Source organism: Chelon labrosus, assembly GCF_963514085.1.
Source record: "Chelon labrosus genome assembly, chromosome: 20".
Classification (NCBI taxonomy): domain Eukaryota; kingdom Metazoa; phylum Chordata; class Actinopteri; order Mugiliformes; family Mugilidae; genus Chelon; species Chelon labrosus.
Genome location: NC_140353.1, coordinates 15,614,281 through 15,626,724, shown reverse-complemented (window position 1 = coordinate 15,626,724; position 12,444 = coordinate 15,614,281). Strand labels below are relative to the sequence as shown.

The window sequence follows — 12,444 nt, the reverse complement described above, 5'->3', positions numbered from 1 at the left end:
GAAAACAGGAAGTAGTCATTCAAAATATATTAAAGCTACACACTCAGAGGCGGTGACACAGTGCAGGTGTGTATATATACAGTGAAGTATAAGTCATACACATGATCCAACAACCAATGCTTTCATATTTATAATGATTAATCTTTTAGCACAGATCATTATCCCAAGTGCTTCGTCTGTCTTTTGTTTTCGTTTGTTTTCTTTATCGAAATATCTGCGGAATGTCTCTTTAAATGTCTCTCCTCCCACAGGTCTCGAACGCATCCGCGCCCCCATCTATCATCGGCTAGTTTCACATCAACAATGACTGCCTCCGCTGATTTCACTAAAAAACAAACCCGTATTCCCACAAGTATCCTGAAAATTTATTGCGTTTAGTTTTCAGCCCGTACAACATAGCAGCACCTAACACAGCGAGCAGATACTGGTAAGTGTTTACATGTTCTCGCTTGCCTGTTTTGCAATAGGTTGAAGGCTAGCTAGTCGGTTAGCTAGTTAGCCAGAGAGGGTGTTAGCCTAGGCCTCAGTCTTGATGTTTAATCAAGCATGGTCTTGGCGGACACGCTGGTCTCCCTCCCTCATTGTGTGTGTCCGCGTTGTTTTCGCCATGTGCCTCGTGTCTCATTATGCAGGGCACTGGGGAGATTTGTGGCCCGGGAGGGAAGCTAAAGGATGTAGCCCCTTAGCTAGCTTGTGCTTGCCTGCTTCCGCAAAAAGAAGCTGCACCGTCTTAAGGGATGCTGTGCAGTCAGTGCAAACTTATTTAACGACAACTGTCTGGTGCATATTTACGAGGGAGAATTGTTGGAGGCTATTTAACTAGTTTGGTCTTACAGGTGTTTTTTATTTTTAATGCTGCCAATATTTAGAATAGAATAGAATATGCTTTATTGCCACTGCAGTGTACAAGTGCAACGAGAATTTGTTTACAGCAGTGCAAGGTGCTCAGTATTCAAAAGTTAAAAACAAACAGTTTTTTTAATAAGTCAAGTGGAATGGGATTGAACAGGGTGTAAAATAAATATGACTGTGCAATAGAAAATATGGCTATGAAATATACAGTTATATGTACAATATTGGGCAAATCCACTATCCACTATATACATATATACATATATATATATATATATGTATATAGTGTGTGTGTGTATATGTATGTGTATATATATATATGTGTGTGTGTGTGTGTGTGTGTGTGTGTGTGTGTTTATGTTGTGTTTATTTAGGCTCTTTGCACCTTTCATTTTTATTGTCACCCACTGACCACAATATTATTTCATGTCTAACTATTATATTACACTCACACATTAGATCATTAGGTACAATAGTGAAAATGACTGCATTCCAATATAACACTTCTGCACTAAATCCTAATTTCAAGAGTGTTATAATGTTCAGTTTATGTTTTACGGTGATAATTTAACAGGATGATTGTTCTGGAGGTTTGTGGCGCTATTCAACTATATTGAATTTAACACAGATTTATTTATGTTATTTAGCCTAGCCTAGCCTAGCCTATTGACTAAAATGGAGTTGTCAAAATAACAGAAACATGTCGGTACAATACAATACACTTCAATAGTACTATAAACCACAGCCTCCAAAATGAAAACACGGATGAATCAACAGCTGTTGTATTAGAATGCACTAGTTTTTCCTAGAGTACCTAATGTACTGGCAAGTGTGTGTTTATTCTACTTTTCAAATATAGAATAGATGTCTCATTTCTGCATATGATTTAATATTACATAGTTGTTGAATATTCCACTCTTTCCGACCGGCTGCTTTGATGCAACAGGTACAGAAACTAGGAGAAAAGTCGCCAACCCGCAGCAGTTCGCTGAGAGAAGTCAGCCCTGGGTGTGTCTGCGATGGCTGGGGGAAGGAGAGGAGGAAATCGCACCACGTACTGCAGACCTCCTCTAAGCAGTGAACCGGGCTCAGTTAGCAATGGCAATCACACAACCAGTTCCCCGATGACTGGGGTGCGATCTCGCACCAGGTAAGCCAGGCTCTGGTACGCCGCTTCACTGCATGTGCTCGCGATGAAACGCTACCTGATGGCTTTCCTGCCTTCCACAGGAACGGCTCGGGAACGTGCATGTCCAGCCCCCCGCTCGCCGCGCAGACGGTGGTTCCTCTGAAGCACTGCAAGATCCCCGAGTTGTCCGTGGATCGAAATGTGTTGTTCGAGCTCCATCTCTTCTTCTGCCACCTCATTGCCCTCTTCGTGCACTATGTCAACATCTATAAGACTGTGTGGTGGTACCCGCCGTCACACCCTCCCTCACACACATCTCTTGTGAGTGGTCAATTAATGATTGTGTTTGTTATGATTTGATGGTTGCTTTATTTCTGCTGACGTCAGGTCATTTTTATTTTTTAATATCTCAGATCATAGGCTACTTCCATACCTATATTTAGTTTAGTTTCAGGGAGTCATCGATACAATATGTTCCAGTGTTGTATTTAACTTGGTTCGTGTTCACAGAGGCGGGTTCTGCCTCGCCCTCCACACTACGCACTTGCACAGTTTGACTGGTTACAATTTTGCAAGAAGTTTGGATTTCAACATGTTCAGTTTGACTGAGCAATAATGCTACACAAAGGAAACGGCATTATAATCTATATGCTGAGGAGCCTCACTGCTGCTGCCAGACACCTCCTAAGGAGAAGACCAGCTCTGAAAGGCATACAATGATCTAGTAATACTGGTCCGTGTACAAGGTGTGTTCTCACTGCAAGCGAATCCCTCAGGGGAGTGATAGCAGGCTGCCTTAGATCACCCTCTGTAACCTGGTCTCGGCTAGGTGGATCTGTTCTGAGGGTGTGATTGCTGTGTTCACAGCAGTCCAAACAAACCAACCCAGGGGGTAACACTCCCAGTTTTGGAACAACGAACTAGGTGTGAAAACTCAAATGCTGAAAAACGCCCTGTAGCACCCTTTTAACACTGAAATAAATTGACGAATATTTAATTAAACCATCTGAAGAGAGATCCCTCCTCCTATGCAATGTATGTTGTGTGTACATAAAAGAGCAACAGTAAATATGATGTCAATGCTTTACAGAACTTTCATCTTATTGATTACAACATGCTGGTGTTCACAATCATCATACTGGCGAGGAGGTTAATCGCAGCAATTGTTAAAGAGGTAAGAACTGAAGTGAGCTTTTGTCCCACACACACTCAAATGTCAAATACTCACATTACTGTTACTGTTTAATTGCTAAGTTGTATTAATGTATTTGACTGCTCTGTCTCCAGGCCTCACAGAGTGGGAAACTCTCCTTCCCTCATTCAATCTTTTTAGTGATGGTGCGCTTCGCAGTGCTAACGCTGACAGGCTGGAGTCTGTGCCGCTCCCTCATTTACCTCTTCAGAACGTATTCTGTCCTCAGCCTGCTCTTCCTCTGCTACCCGTAAGTAATCCTTAGACTCACAGGCTGTTATCTCCTCGTTTGCTCGCCTATTAGCCGAAGGGCAGTCAAAGTCTTCTAAAAATAAATTGCTCAACGAGCTCACTGTCCTTCCACAACTCCTTGAACCTTTATTTCACTGATACGGTTTAATGTGTGTGGTCATATATGTAATTCATGGCACAGTTCGAAATGGATATAAAAAATTGTCCCTGGTCATTGTCTGCCCTACCGATCTTTTCTGATGTAACGTCCCATAGTTTATGTTGGAAGGGGTGAGACTTGGCCTTTCTACATGGTCAACAAAAGCAGTCTGAACTGAAGATTTGAATGATGGAAGAGGACATTCAAATGTTTTTTAGCCTGCCTGGATCACTAAATGCAGTCTGAAATTGAGTTTGAATTTTATACCTATGTGTCTACAGTTACTGATGCTCCCAGATGTAGGTGTCATGATTTATACGGGAGGCTGCAGATCCTCTAGAAGTTAACTGTAGCCCTTGTTTTTCACAGATTTGGGATGTATATCCCATTCTTCCGACTGAGCTGCGACTTCCGGCGAGCGGGTCCGCTCTCCCCCATCGCCAGCATCGGCTCTAAAGAGGTGGGCAGCATGGGCCGGGGCAGGGACTACCTGACTGTGCTGAAGGAGACGTGGAAGCAGCACACCAGCCAGCTGTACGGCGTCCAGGCCATGCCTACTCACGCCTGCTGCCTCTCCCCTGACCTCATCCGGAAGGAGGTGGAGTACCTGAAGATGGACTTTAACTGGAGGATGAAAGAGGTGCTGGTCAGCTCAATGCTCAGTGCTTACTACGTGGCATTTGTACCTGTATGGTTTGTAAAGGTAAAAAATCTGTCTTTTTAAACACAAATTTGTCATTTAATGTGCTTTAGTAGCTCTTCACATAGTCTTAACATGTTTCTGCCTACACATTCTCCTTCAGAGTACCCAGTATGTGGATAAGCGGTGGTCTTGTGAGCTGTTCATCCTGGTGTCAGTGAGTACGTCAGTCATCCTCATGAGGCACCTGCTGCCCCCTCGATACTGTGACCTGCTTCACAAAGCGGCAGCTCACCTCGGCTGCTGGCAGAAAGTAGACCCCTCACTCTGTTCAAACGTCCTTCAGCACATGTACGTACCTCTCTTTGGACTTTTAGGTCCAGTCAGACTCATTTAAGACAAAATCTCACTCTGTTGTCTCTTTTTGCACAGATGGACAGAGGAGTACATGTGGCCTCAGGGAGTCCTTGTTAAGCATAATAAGAATGTCTATAAAGCCATGGGCCACTATAATGTTGCGATCCCGTCAGATGTTTCACATTATCGCTTCTATGTAAGTAACCCTAAATTATTAGTCTTTGTAGAACTACAATTCTCACCAGAGACTGCACTGTCATATTCTTTTTGTATTAATTGTCCCTTCCCTTCTCTAGTTCTTCTTCAACAAGCCTTTACGAATACTGAACATACTCATCATCCTGGAAGGTGCCATGATATTCTACCAGCTCTACTCGTTGATGTGCTCGGACAAGTGGCATCAGACGATATCGCTGGCCCTGATCCTCTTCAGCAACTACTACGCCTTCTTCAAGCTCCTCCGAGACAGAATAGTCCTAGGAAAGGCATACTCGTTCTCCAACAGCTCTTCAGACCAGAAAGTCAGCTAGACTTAAATTATTGTCGATCATTCTCACTATGGAACAAAACAGAACATGCCTAAGAGCCCTGTATTTTTTCTACAATCTGCTTTTTGTGTCACATTTTTGTTCTGATCTGCCATAATAAAAAGAAATATTTTTGTATTACTTAAAATTGTTTCCGTTTTGTGGCGTTCACGGAGAACTTTGTGCAGCAGTCTTAGAAATAAGTTGAATTTTAGTCTCTAGAATTGACTGAGAAATGCCAGAGCCTAGTTGGTGAAATCCTCTCACTCAGACTCAACATTAAGCTTCGAAAAAAAAAAAACAGTTCAGACACATAACACCTCTGCCCTTTAACTATTTCAAGCATGTATTTTGAGGGGGAGGAAGTGTTTCCTGTTTTGATGACTGAGCAGACCTGCAGGTCGGAGTTCGCCATTGTTTCTCTGTTGAAAAATCAATATGAACACTGTAGGCTGAGTTTGGAGATGAAGAGTCATTATTCTTGCATGTGCCATCATCTTGCCGTGTTAGGTGCAGCACTGCCCCCACATACATGCATATGCATCTGCCGAAGGCCAGATATCACAAGATGTCTGAAGATTCTCAGTCTTCTAAGTCATTGTACTGTACATCAAAAAACAAAGGCAATTAAGTATTGACATAGGAAATGTGACATCCTAGCATGATCTTATTGGACGATAAAGTGCAGATAACCGGTGACAAGAACAGGGTCATCTCATCAGACTGCCTGCAGAGCCAAAATTGTTAAGTTGCACTCTTCTTTTTGAACAAACAGATATTTTCAATTCAATTTTATTTATATAGCGTCAATAATAATACAAATCGTCTCGACGCTTCACAAAAACCCGGCCTGAAACCCCCAGAGCAAGCCTGAAGGCAACGGTGGCAAGGAAAAAGTCCCTTTTAACAGGAAGAAACCTTGAGCAGAACCCAGCTCATATGGAGGGACCCATCTGCCGAAGGCCAGATATCACAAGATGTCTGAAGATTCTCAGTCTTCTAAGTCATTGTACTGTACATCAAAAAACAAAGGCAACTGCACTTCTTTCAGTTTTCTTGAAACCGTTTCACCACCCATTCAAATAGCTTCTTCAGTTCTAGATGAACTGATGGGGAGTTGAGGTTTTCGGGTAGAGCTCAACACGTTCTTCTAATTGCAGGTGAGTGCTGGGTAGTTTACAGACCCATTTGAGTTTCGAGTGTTCACCACCCCCACAGTGTTCCTAATAAAAAACCTTAAACTCCCCAGCAGTCGGTTAAAACTGAAGACTCTACTTGGATTGGAGTGGTGAGGCATCTTTAAGAAAGCTCTGACAAGTTGGATACAGGCAACAAGGAGAGTCAGTGGCTGAAGTAGAGAATTCACCAGTTCAATACTCACAGAACTGTGTCACTTCAAGATGTCAGTGAAATAGAGGATTGTTGTGATAGATGGAGAGCATTAGCGTCACCGTGCGGCCAGTTTGGAGTAAATAAATCAAAAAATCAAATCCCCCCCCGGTCATAATAGACTACATATGTAAGATATGTATCATCAGCTGACACATGCCTTCAGCAGCACACAGCATCCTGGTGACTGCACTGAGTAAACGCTAATAGCAACCTGCAGGGCTCCTCCTCCTCCGGGCGCACGGCGCGGCGCACTGGCCCTTTAAGAAGGATAAAGACGACATCTCCGCACCGGCCGAGCGCATCGATACCGCGCTTTACATTTCATCGGTAATCTACACAGCCACCGCGGGCATCACTCAACACCATCCCGATTTTTTTTTTTAAATGATTAATTCATGCGAAGTGGCCTTTTGAATCCTAGCGGGAGAAATGCGCCGCCGCGCTCAGCCGGTTTGCTCTCCGGTGCGTAATTGATTCGGTAAGTGTTATTTGTGTCATCCGCAGACGACAAATCTGTTTACACGTCTTCTCTCACCCTGGATTTACACACGCGACGCAACAAACGTCCCGCCGCGCGTTGTTCGCAATTTCCAATTTGTGTAGAATAGATAGACTCTCAGTAAAAAGGGATATTTCAGCGCATAAAGTTGCCATTGTTTATTACTGTAGTGGCCATCTTTGGATCCTACTTTGAAGAGAGAGGCCGGCGCAGTGTTCAGGAGACAGCTGCTATTAGAACAGTGATTCCAACTAATGTGATGACATAGAGCGTTATTTATCCAACTCAGCTCAATTCAGGTCAGATCCTACTTTATGCAGCGTCTGGAACAATTCAAATTGCCACTGAGGATCCCAGAATTGTTTTTTATACATGTTTTCCAGTCGGGATGTGAGAGTGGGGCTCTCAGATAAGTTGAAGCTTTGTTTAGGTTTAGGACTAATGGATAAATTAGAGTAGCAGATTGTTACCTCGGCCTGTGTTTCCTGGAATGTGATGATCAGGATAAGTCAAACTAGACGGATCAACCTGGGGATCAGTTATCATTTACTAAAAAAAAAGACGAGAGAGATCTAATATTTTATAGCCCACATTTAAATGTTCTGTTCTTGTAAAGTTCTTTTTGTATGAATAACTCCTCTTTTGTTGTTTTTTAATTTGTTTTATTTGGGCCATAGAAACTGGAAGCATGCAGAGCCTCTATGGAGTTTGGGGAGTTTCCATGTGTGAGACGGTTCTAGAGAAGAGAAGTTTGTAAGACTGCCACTCTGCCTCCTTCCCAGATTATAATAGCATTAACGTAGCCACCTTGTCCAACAATCACATTATAATAAACAGCTAATAGCCCGAGGACAATATAGCAGGGCTGTTACTACGGAGCATTTCTTATAAACTCATAAAACAGGATTAGACATGATGACTGACTACTGCATTACATTGCAGTGGTGTTTCTGTTTGTCCACTGCAGCTCCTATATCCTAACATGGACAGGTCTTAATAAGAATGGAATGTATTGTCTTTTCCATTCAGACCTTGTCTGTAAGTGATGGACTGCTATAGTGTCTGTAAGCTATATCATACTCCAGCCGTCCTTAGTGCAGCTCTCAGCTCTCTGTGTGTTTCACTCGTCTGTGTACTAAAAGCTTTATGGATTTCTTGATCATTCCTGAAGCCTCAACGTCATTTATTTGTTTGGTAAGAAAGCAGTAATGCAGCATCCCTCAGTTCACACATATTGACTGATCTCTTTCCACCTTGAGGCTGGTCTAAAAAATGTCTACACTTCTTTAACTTTTTGTTAAAACGTTGATTTGGGTTTTTCTGTGACGGATATACGACCTCCTGGCGATGCTGTTAAACTAATGAGAGCATCCCTTAAACGCTGCACAGAGGAGGATCCCGGGCTGCAGTGCTACTTCTGGCGCAGTCGGAGCCCTCCTCAGAGGGAAGGCGGCAGCTTTTCAACTTCCCACCTTTGTTGTTTCAGGACGTCCTGCACGCCAGCCGGGCCGCGCTCCCTCGCCTTGTCCCGGTGGGGAAGAGAAACAAATAATGGAAGACAAACGCAAGAAGCGGAGCCCGAAGGTGTCTCTCCCGCAGCCCCCTCCTCCCCCCATCAACCCCCGCAAGCTCTCCGTCCTGCCTGCCAGCAAAAGTGCCACCTTCTCTCTCGGCCTGCCGCAGCCCCCCTCCCCTAAGAACAGAGGCAAGTATAAAAGATCCATAGGCGCCCCGGGACAGGCCAAAGAGGTGTTGGCGACCGTCGCAGCTCCACCAAAGATCACCAGGTTTGCGTCTTCATTACTCTCCTGAAAATTGTAACATAGAAACTGCCTTTTCCTTCATATGGATAAACTGGTTACGGTAATACATCTTCAACATCAAGCTTTTAGACTTTTTATCAATAATAATAGCTCAAGTGGACAAGAGTGGTTGAATTCACCTACAAATGTGATTGTGATGTCCTTTTTCTCTCAGGCCCCACAAGGAGAAGCCCAGGGCCCCCCAGCCAGCAGGCCCCAGTAAAGTAGTCCAGTCTTCCCCCCTGCAGCACTCCTTCCTCACAGATGTCTCAGACGTGAGAGAGATGGAGGGAGGCCTCCTCAACCTCCTCAACGACTTCCACTCAGGCAAACTGCAGGCTTTCGGTAAGACAACCCGGATTTCACAGGCCACCCGGGGAATATTCTGTTACAGGCCGAAAATAAAGGCAATTGAAAAGCGGCTTTGTTACATCAATCACGCTGAAATCAAATAGCCTTGGAGCTATTTTTACTAATCGGCTGCCATGGAAATACTTTTGACTTTGGTGCTATCAAAAGAGGTAACACTTTGTACCACAGAGAAGTATGCAGCAGCGGTCTGGTTTAACCCGTCTGGTTTCTAGGTAAGGTATGCTCCTTTGAGCAGCTGGAACACGTGCGTGAGATGCAGGAGAAGCTGGCACGACTGCACTTCAGCCTGGACAGCCACGTGGAGGAGCTCTCCGAGGACCAGAGGAAGTGCGCCTCCGACCACAACCTGGAACACCTGCTGTGCAACGTAAGCATGAATCACAGTTTGCAGATTCACATTTTTAATTCCCATTTTGACAGTGAGGGTAGCGAAAGTACTCTTGATGCGCCCATATGACACACGGCTACAGTCGCGTAGTCCCTTCTCCTCTTCCAGCACTCTCCGACAAAGAAAAAACACACCAGTGATAGGATATTTTTGTCCTTACCATCGATCACTTCCCGTTTTAGAATACAATCTTTCTCCTTTTTTATTTGAAATATCAAAAAAACTTTCCTTGACACTTCTTCTCCCTGACTCCCAGAGACGGTGAATTCATAGAACCCAAGTTACATTTGTAACTCCCAGTTCTCCACCACAGGTTCTGCCATACTCCCTTTATCAGCTCTGGCAAACAATCACTCCAGGTGGACATAAAAAGCATTGTATGACTGCGCCTGGCTGAGAATGTCTCCACGGAAGACAAATACACTAAAGAAATACAGAAAGATTTACCTGCAGCTGATTAAACTCGAATAGAACGGACGTATATTTTCATCATTTATATGTAAAAGTCCTGCTCTGTAGCTTTAAAGAAGATACACAAACACTATTTTCACCACGTCACAAACGTGCTAGTATGTTTCTGTATTGGCTACCTTTAAATTTCGCCTAAAACAACCCCTACTTTACAATAAATTTGTACTGCAGCACTGTACTTGTGCCAAGTTGGACAGAACACTGAAGAGGGGTAAGCAGCTCCTTAAAGAGAGTGAGGAAGGTTTTCACTGTAGGAACAAACTGTCAAAGAGTAATGCTATGAAGGTAAATGCTGTATTCAGCGGGAAACACCAATACGTCGCAATAAATGGTTATTTCTCTCCTCCTCTGCTAGCGTGTTCAGTGTTAATTGCTTTCTAAAAATGTCTCGAGAGAGTTTCTATTGTTAGCGTGTTGTGTTCTCCTGGTTACCCATACCTGAGGCTGGTATGCTCACTGCAGGGAAGTCGCAGTGTTATGTGTGAGGGAGGTGTGAAAAAGCCTTCAGCTCATTACAGATACCGCTGCCAGGAATACTTGCTAGCTGTTGCAGCAGTGGATCATTTTCCACAGAGCAGATTGGCCGTGGAGCAACTTTCCTTCGTGTACACAGGAAAGGAAGCTGAGCATTTGCTTTTGTAAACACTGTAGTCAGATGACAAGAGCTTCATTGAAATATTGACCTGACACACGCACACAGGCTGTTATGTAATGTGATCACACTCAGAGATTAGTGTCCGGTCCTTCTGGATTATTTTGTTTTTTAATTTTTGGCTGTTTATTTTCAATACACTTCTCCTTCTTTTGTTTCCGCAGCTGGAAGAGCTCAGCACCTCAATGTATCCTTTCCTAAATGAATGACCCCCTTTTTTTTTTTTTATGGGAACCACTCAGCCCTCCAGGAGCATTTGAATGATCTGCGTTCATTTCAAAGTCCTCCTGTGTGAATCCTTAACGCGTCCGCGTCCAGACAAAAGCTCCACTTGGCCGAGAACCAGGACCTGCCCAAGACATCTGGTCCCTGACGGAGTGAGGTGTGCGGGACGGCGACCACACACACGCACACACACACACACACTCATCTTCTCCCAACATCTAACAAGTCCCGGTTGCCATGGCATTGATCCAGCTGCCTTAGTAACGGAGTGGAAAGATCCACAAGAGGAGGGGCTAATTTTTTTTTTTTTCCATTTGGTCAGTGAAGCTGAGGGAACAATACAGAGACTCAAAGCAGCTGAGCATGTAATTAAACCAAAATCATAAAGCCCTCATTCATGGCACAAAAATGACTGGATCAGGAATGTGACAGTAATACATTTTAGGTTTAAGTTTAGTTTTGTGGTTACATCATGTCGTTGTTTTCCGTGACAAAAAGCACATTACATGAGAATCTCGATTGTTTCTGTAGTTCTTAATATGTCTCATCTGTTACATCTTTTATCGGTAAGTAAAGGAATGAAATCTGCAGCATTTAGTTTTCGTAGCAAAGACGTTTGGCCCTTTTGACAAGACCACTGTGCTTAGCCCGGATGTTTGAAGGGAGCTTTGCAGCTATTCTGAATGCACTCCCTCATTTTTATATCTTTGCTAAACGTTTATTACTGGAAAACAGACCGGGTTTAATAAAAACTGGGTGTTCCCTTCTTATAACTGTGCACCCTGAAGGGACTGTAGAAGGTGGTATGTTGTTAAAAAAAAAATAAAGTTTGCTTATATGTAAATTGTTGATATAACGTTGCGATTACGTGCAGTTCAGCTACTGTACTGTTTGACAGAATTGCCTTTAGGCCTTTTTGAATGAGGACCCAGTAGCAGCATCCCTCCAAGCACAAGCTCGTCCACCCTGCTACTGAAACGCTCTGAAGCCACCTACAGTACTGTCACATGTAGGCCACACAGGGAGCGTGTCCAGTCTGACACAGGAAGACATTTACTTGCGTTGGACAGCAGCTGTCATAAATCTCTAAATTTGTGCTATTTCAAAACGGCAGCTACTTTCATGGAGGTTAGGATTCTTATTTGGGTTTTATTTAATTCCAAACCTGCCAGCGGACCTTAGCCATCGTATTTAATCCCAGATAAGCCAATAAGAGTTATATTAGTGTTCGTAATGAAAAATCAAAGCATTGCAGCGTTGTTTTTTTTTTTTACTGCTTGCTAAGCCTACCTCGTTTTCAAGGCCTTGGAATATGTGAAACATTTCTCTCTTTCTCTCTCTTGCCATTTTCTGTTATTTTCCACATGAGGAGAGGTTTTCACCAAGAGGCATTAACTTTTCACAACATGCTGTATTAAGCAGGTGCAGACAAAAAAAAGCATAAAAAACCCCTGTGAAGAATCTCATGTTTATTCAGTACCCATTAATAAAGGTAAATGAGGTGACTTAAAATGCATTTACTGTGTTTCTTTGATAGAATTTGACTCACAATGCA

The 12,444-nt window shown here is 43.5% G+C and overlaps 2 protein-coding genes across 2 annotated transcripts; both read left to right on the top strand.

The window, feature by feature from the left end:
* The first annotated feature begins 247 nt into the window (after positions 1-247).
* Positions 248-5,221, top strand: tmem39b (transmembrane protein 39B). Its single transcript, XM_084568774.1, has 9 exons — positions 248-427; positions 1,799-2,002; positions 2,083-2,302; positions 3,072-3,155; positions 3,269-3,423; positions 3,934-4,267; positions 4,368-4,555; positions 4,637-4,757; positions 4,858-5,221. The coding sequence occupies exons 2-9, from the start codon at positions 1,872-1,874 to the stop codon at positions 5,089-5,091; spliced, it is 1,467 nt and encodes a 488-aa protein (XP_084424900.1). The 5' UTR covers positions 248-427; positions 1,799-1,871; the 3' UTR covers positions 5,092-5,221.
* Positions 5,222-6,824: 1,603 nt separating this feature from the next.
* ccdc28b (coiled-coil domain containing 28B) lies at positions 6,825-11,091 on the top strand. Its single transcript, XM_084569320.1, has 6 exons — positions 6,825-6,958; positions 8,466-8,766; positions 8,957-9,126; positions 9,366-9,520; positions 10,829-10,851; positions 10,983-11,091. Exons 2-6 carry the CDS (start codon positions 8,531-8,533, stop codon positions 11,035-11,037), a joined length of 639 nt encoding a protein of 212 aa, XP_084425446.1. The 5' UTR covers positions 6,825-6,958; positions 8,466-8,530; the 3' UTR covers positions 11,038-11,091.
* Positions 11,092-12,444: the final 1,353 nt, after the last annotated feature.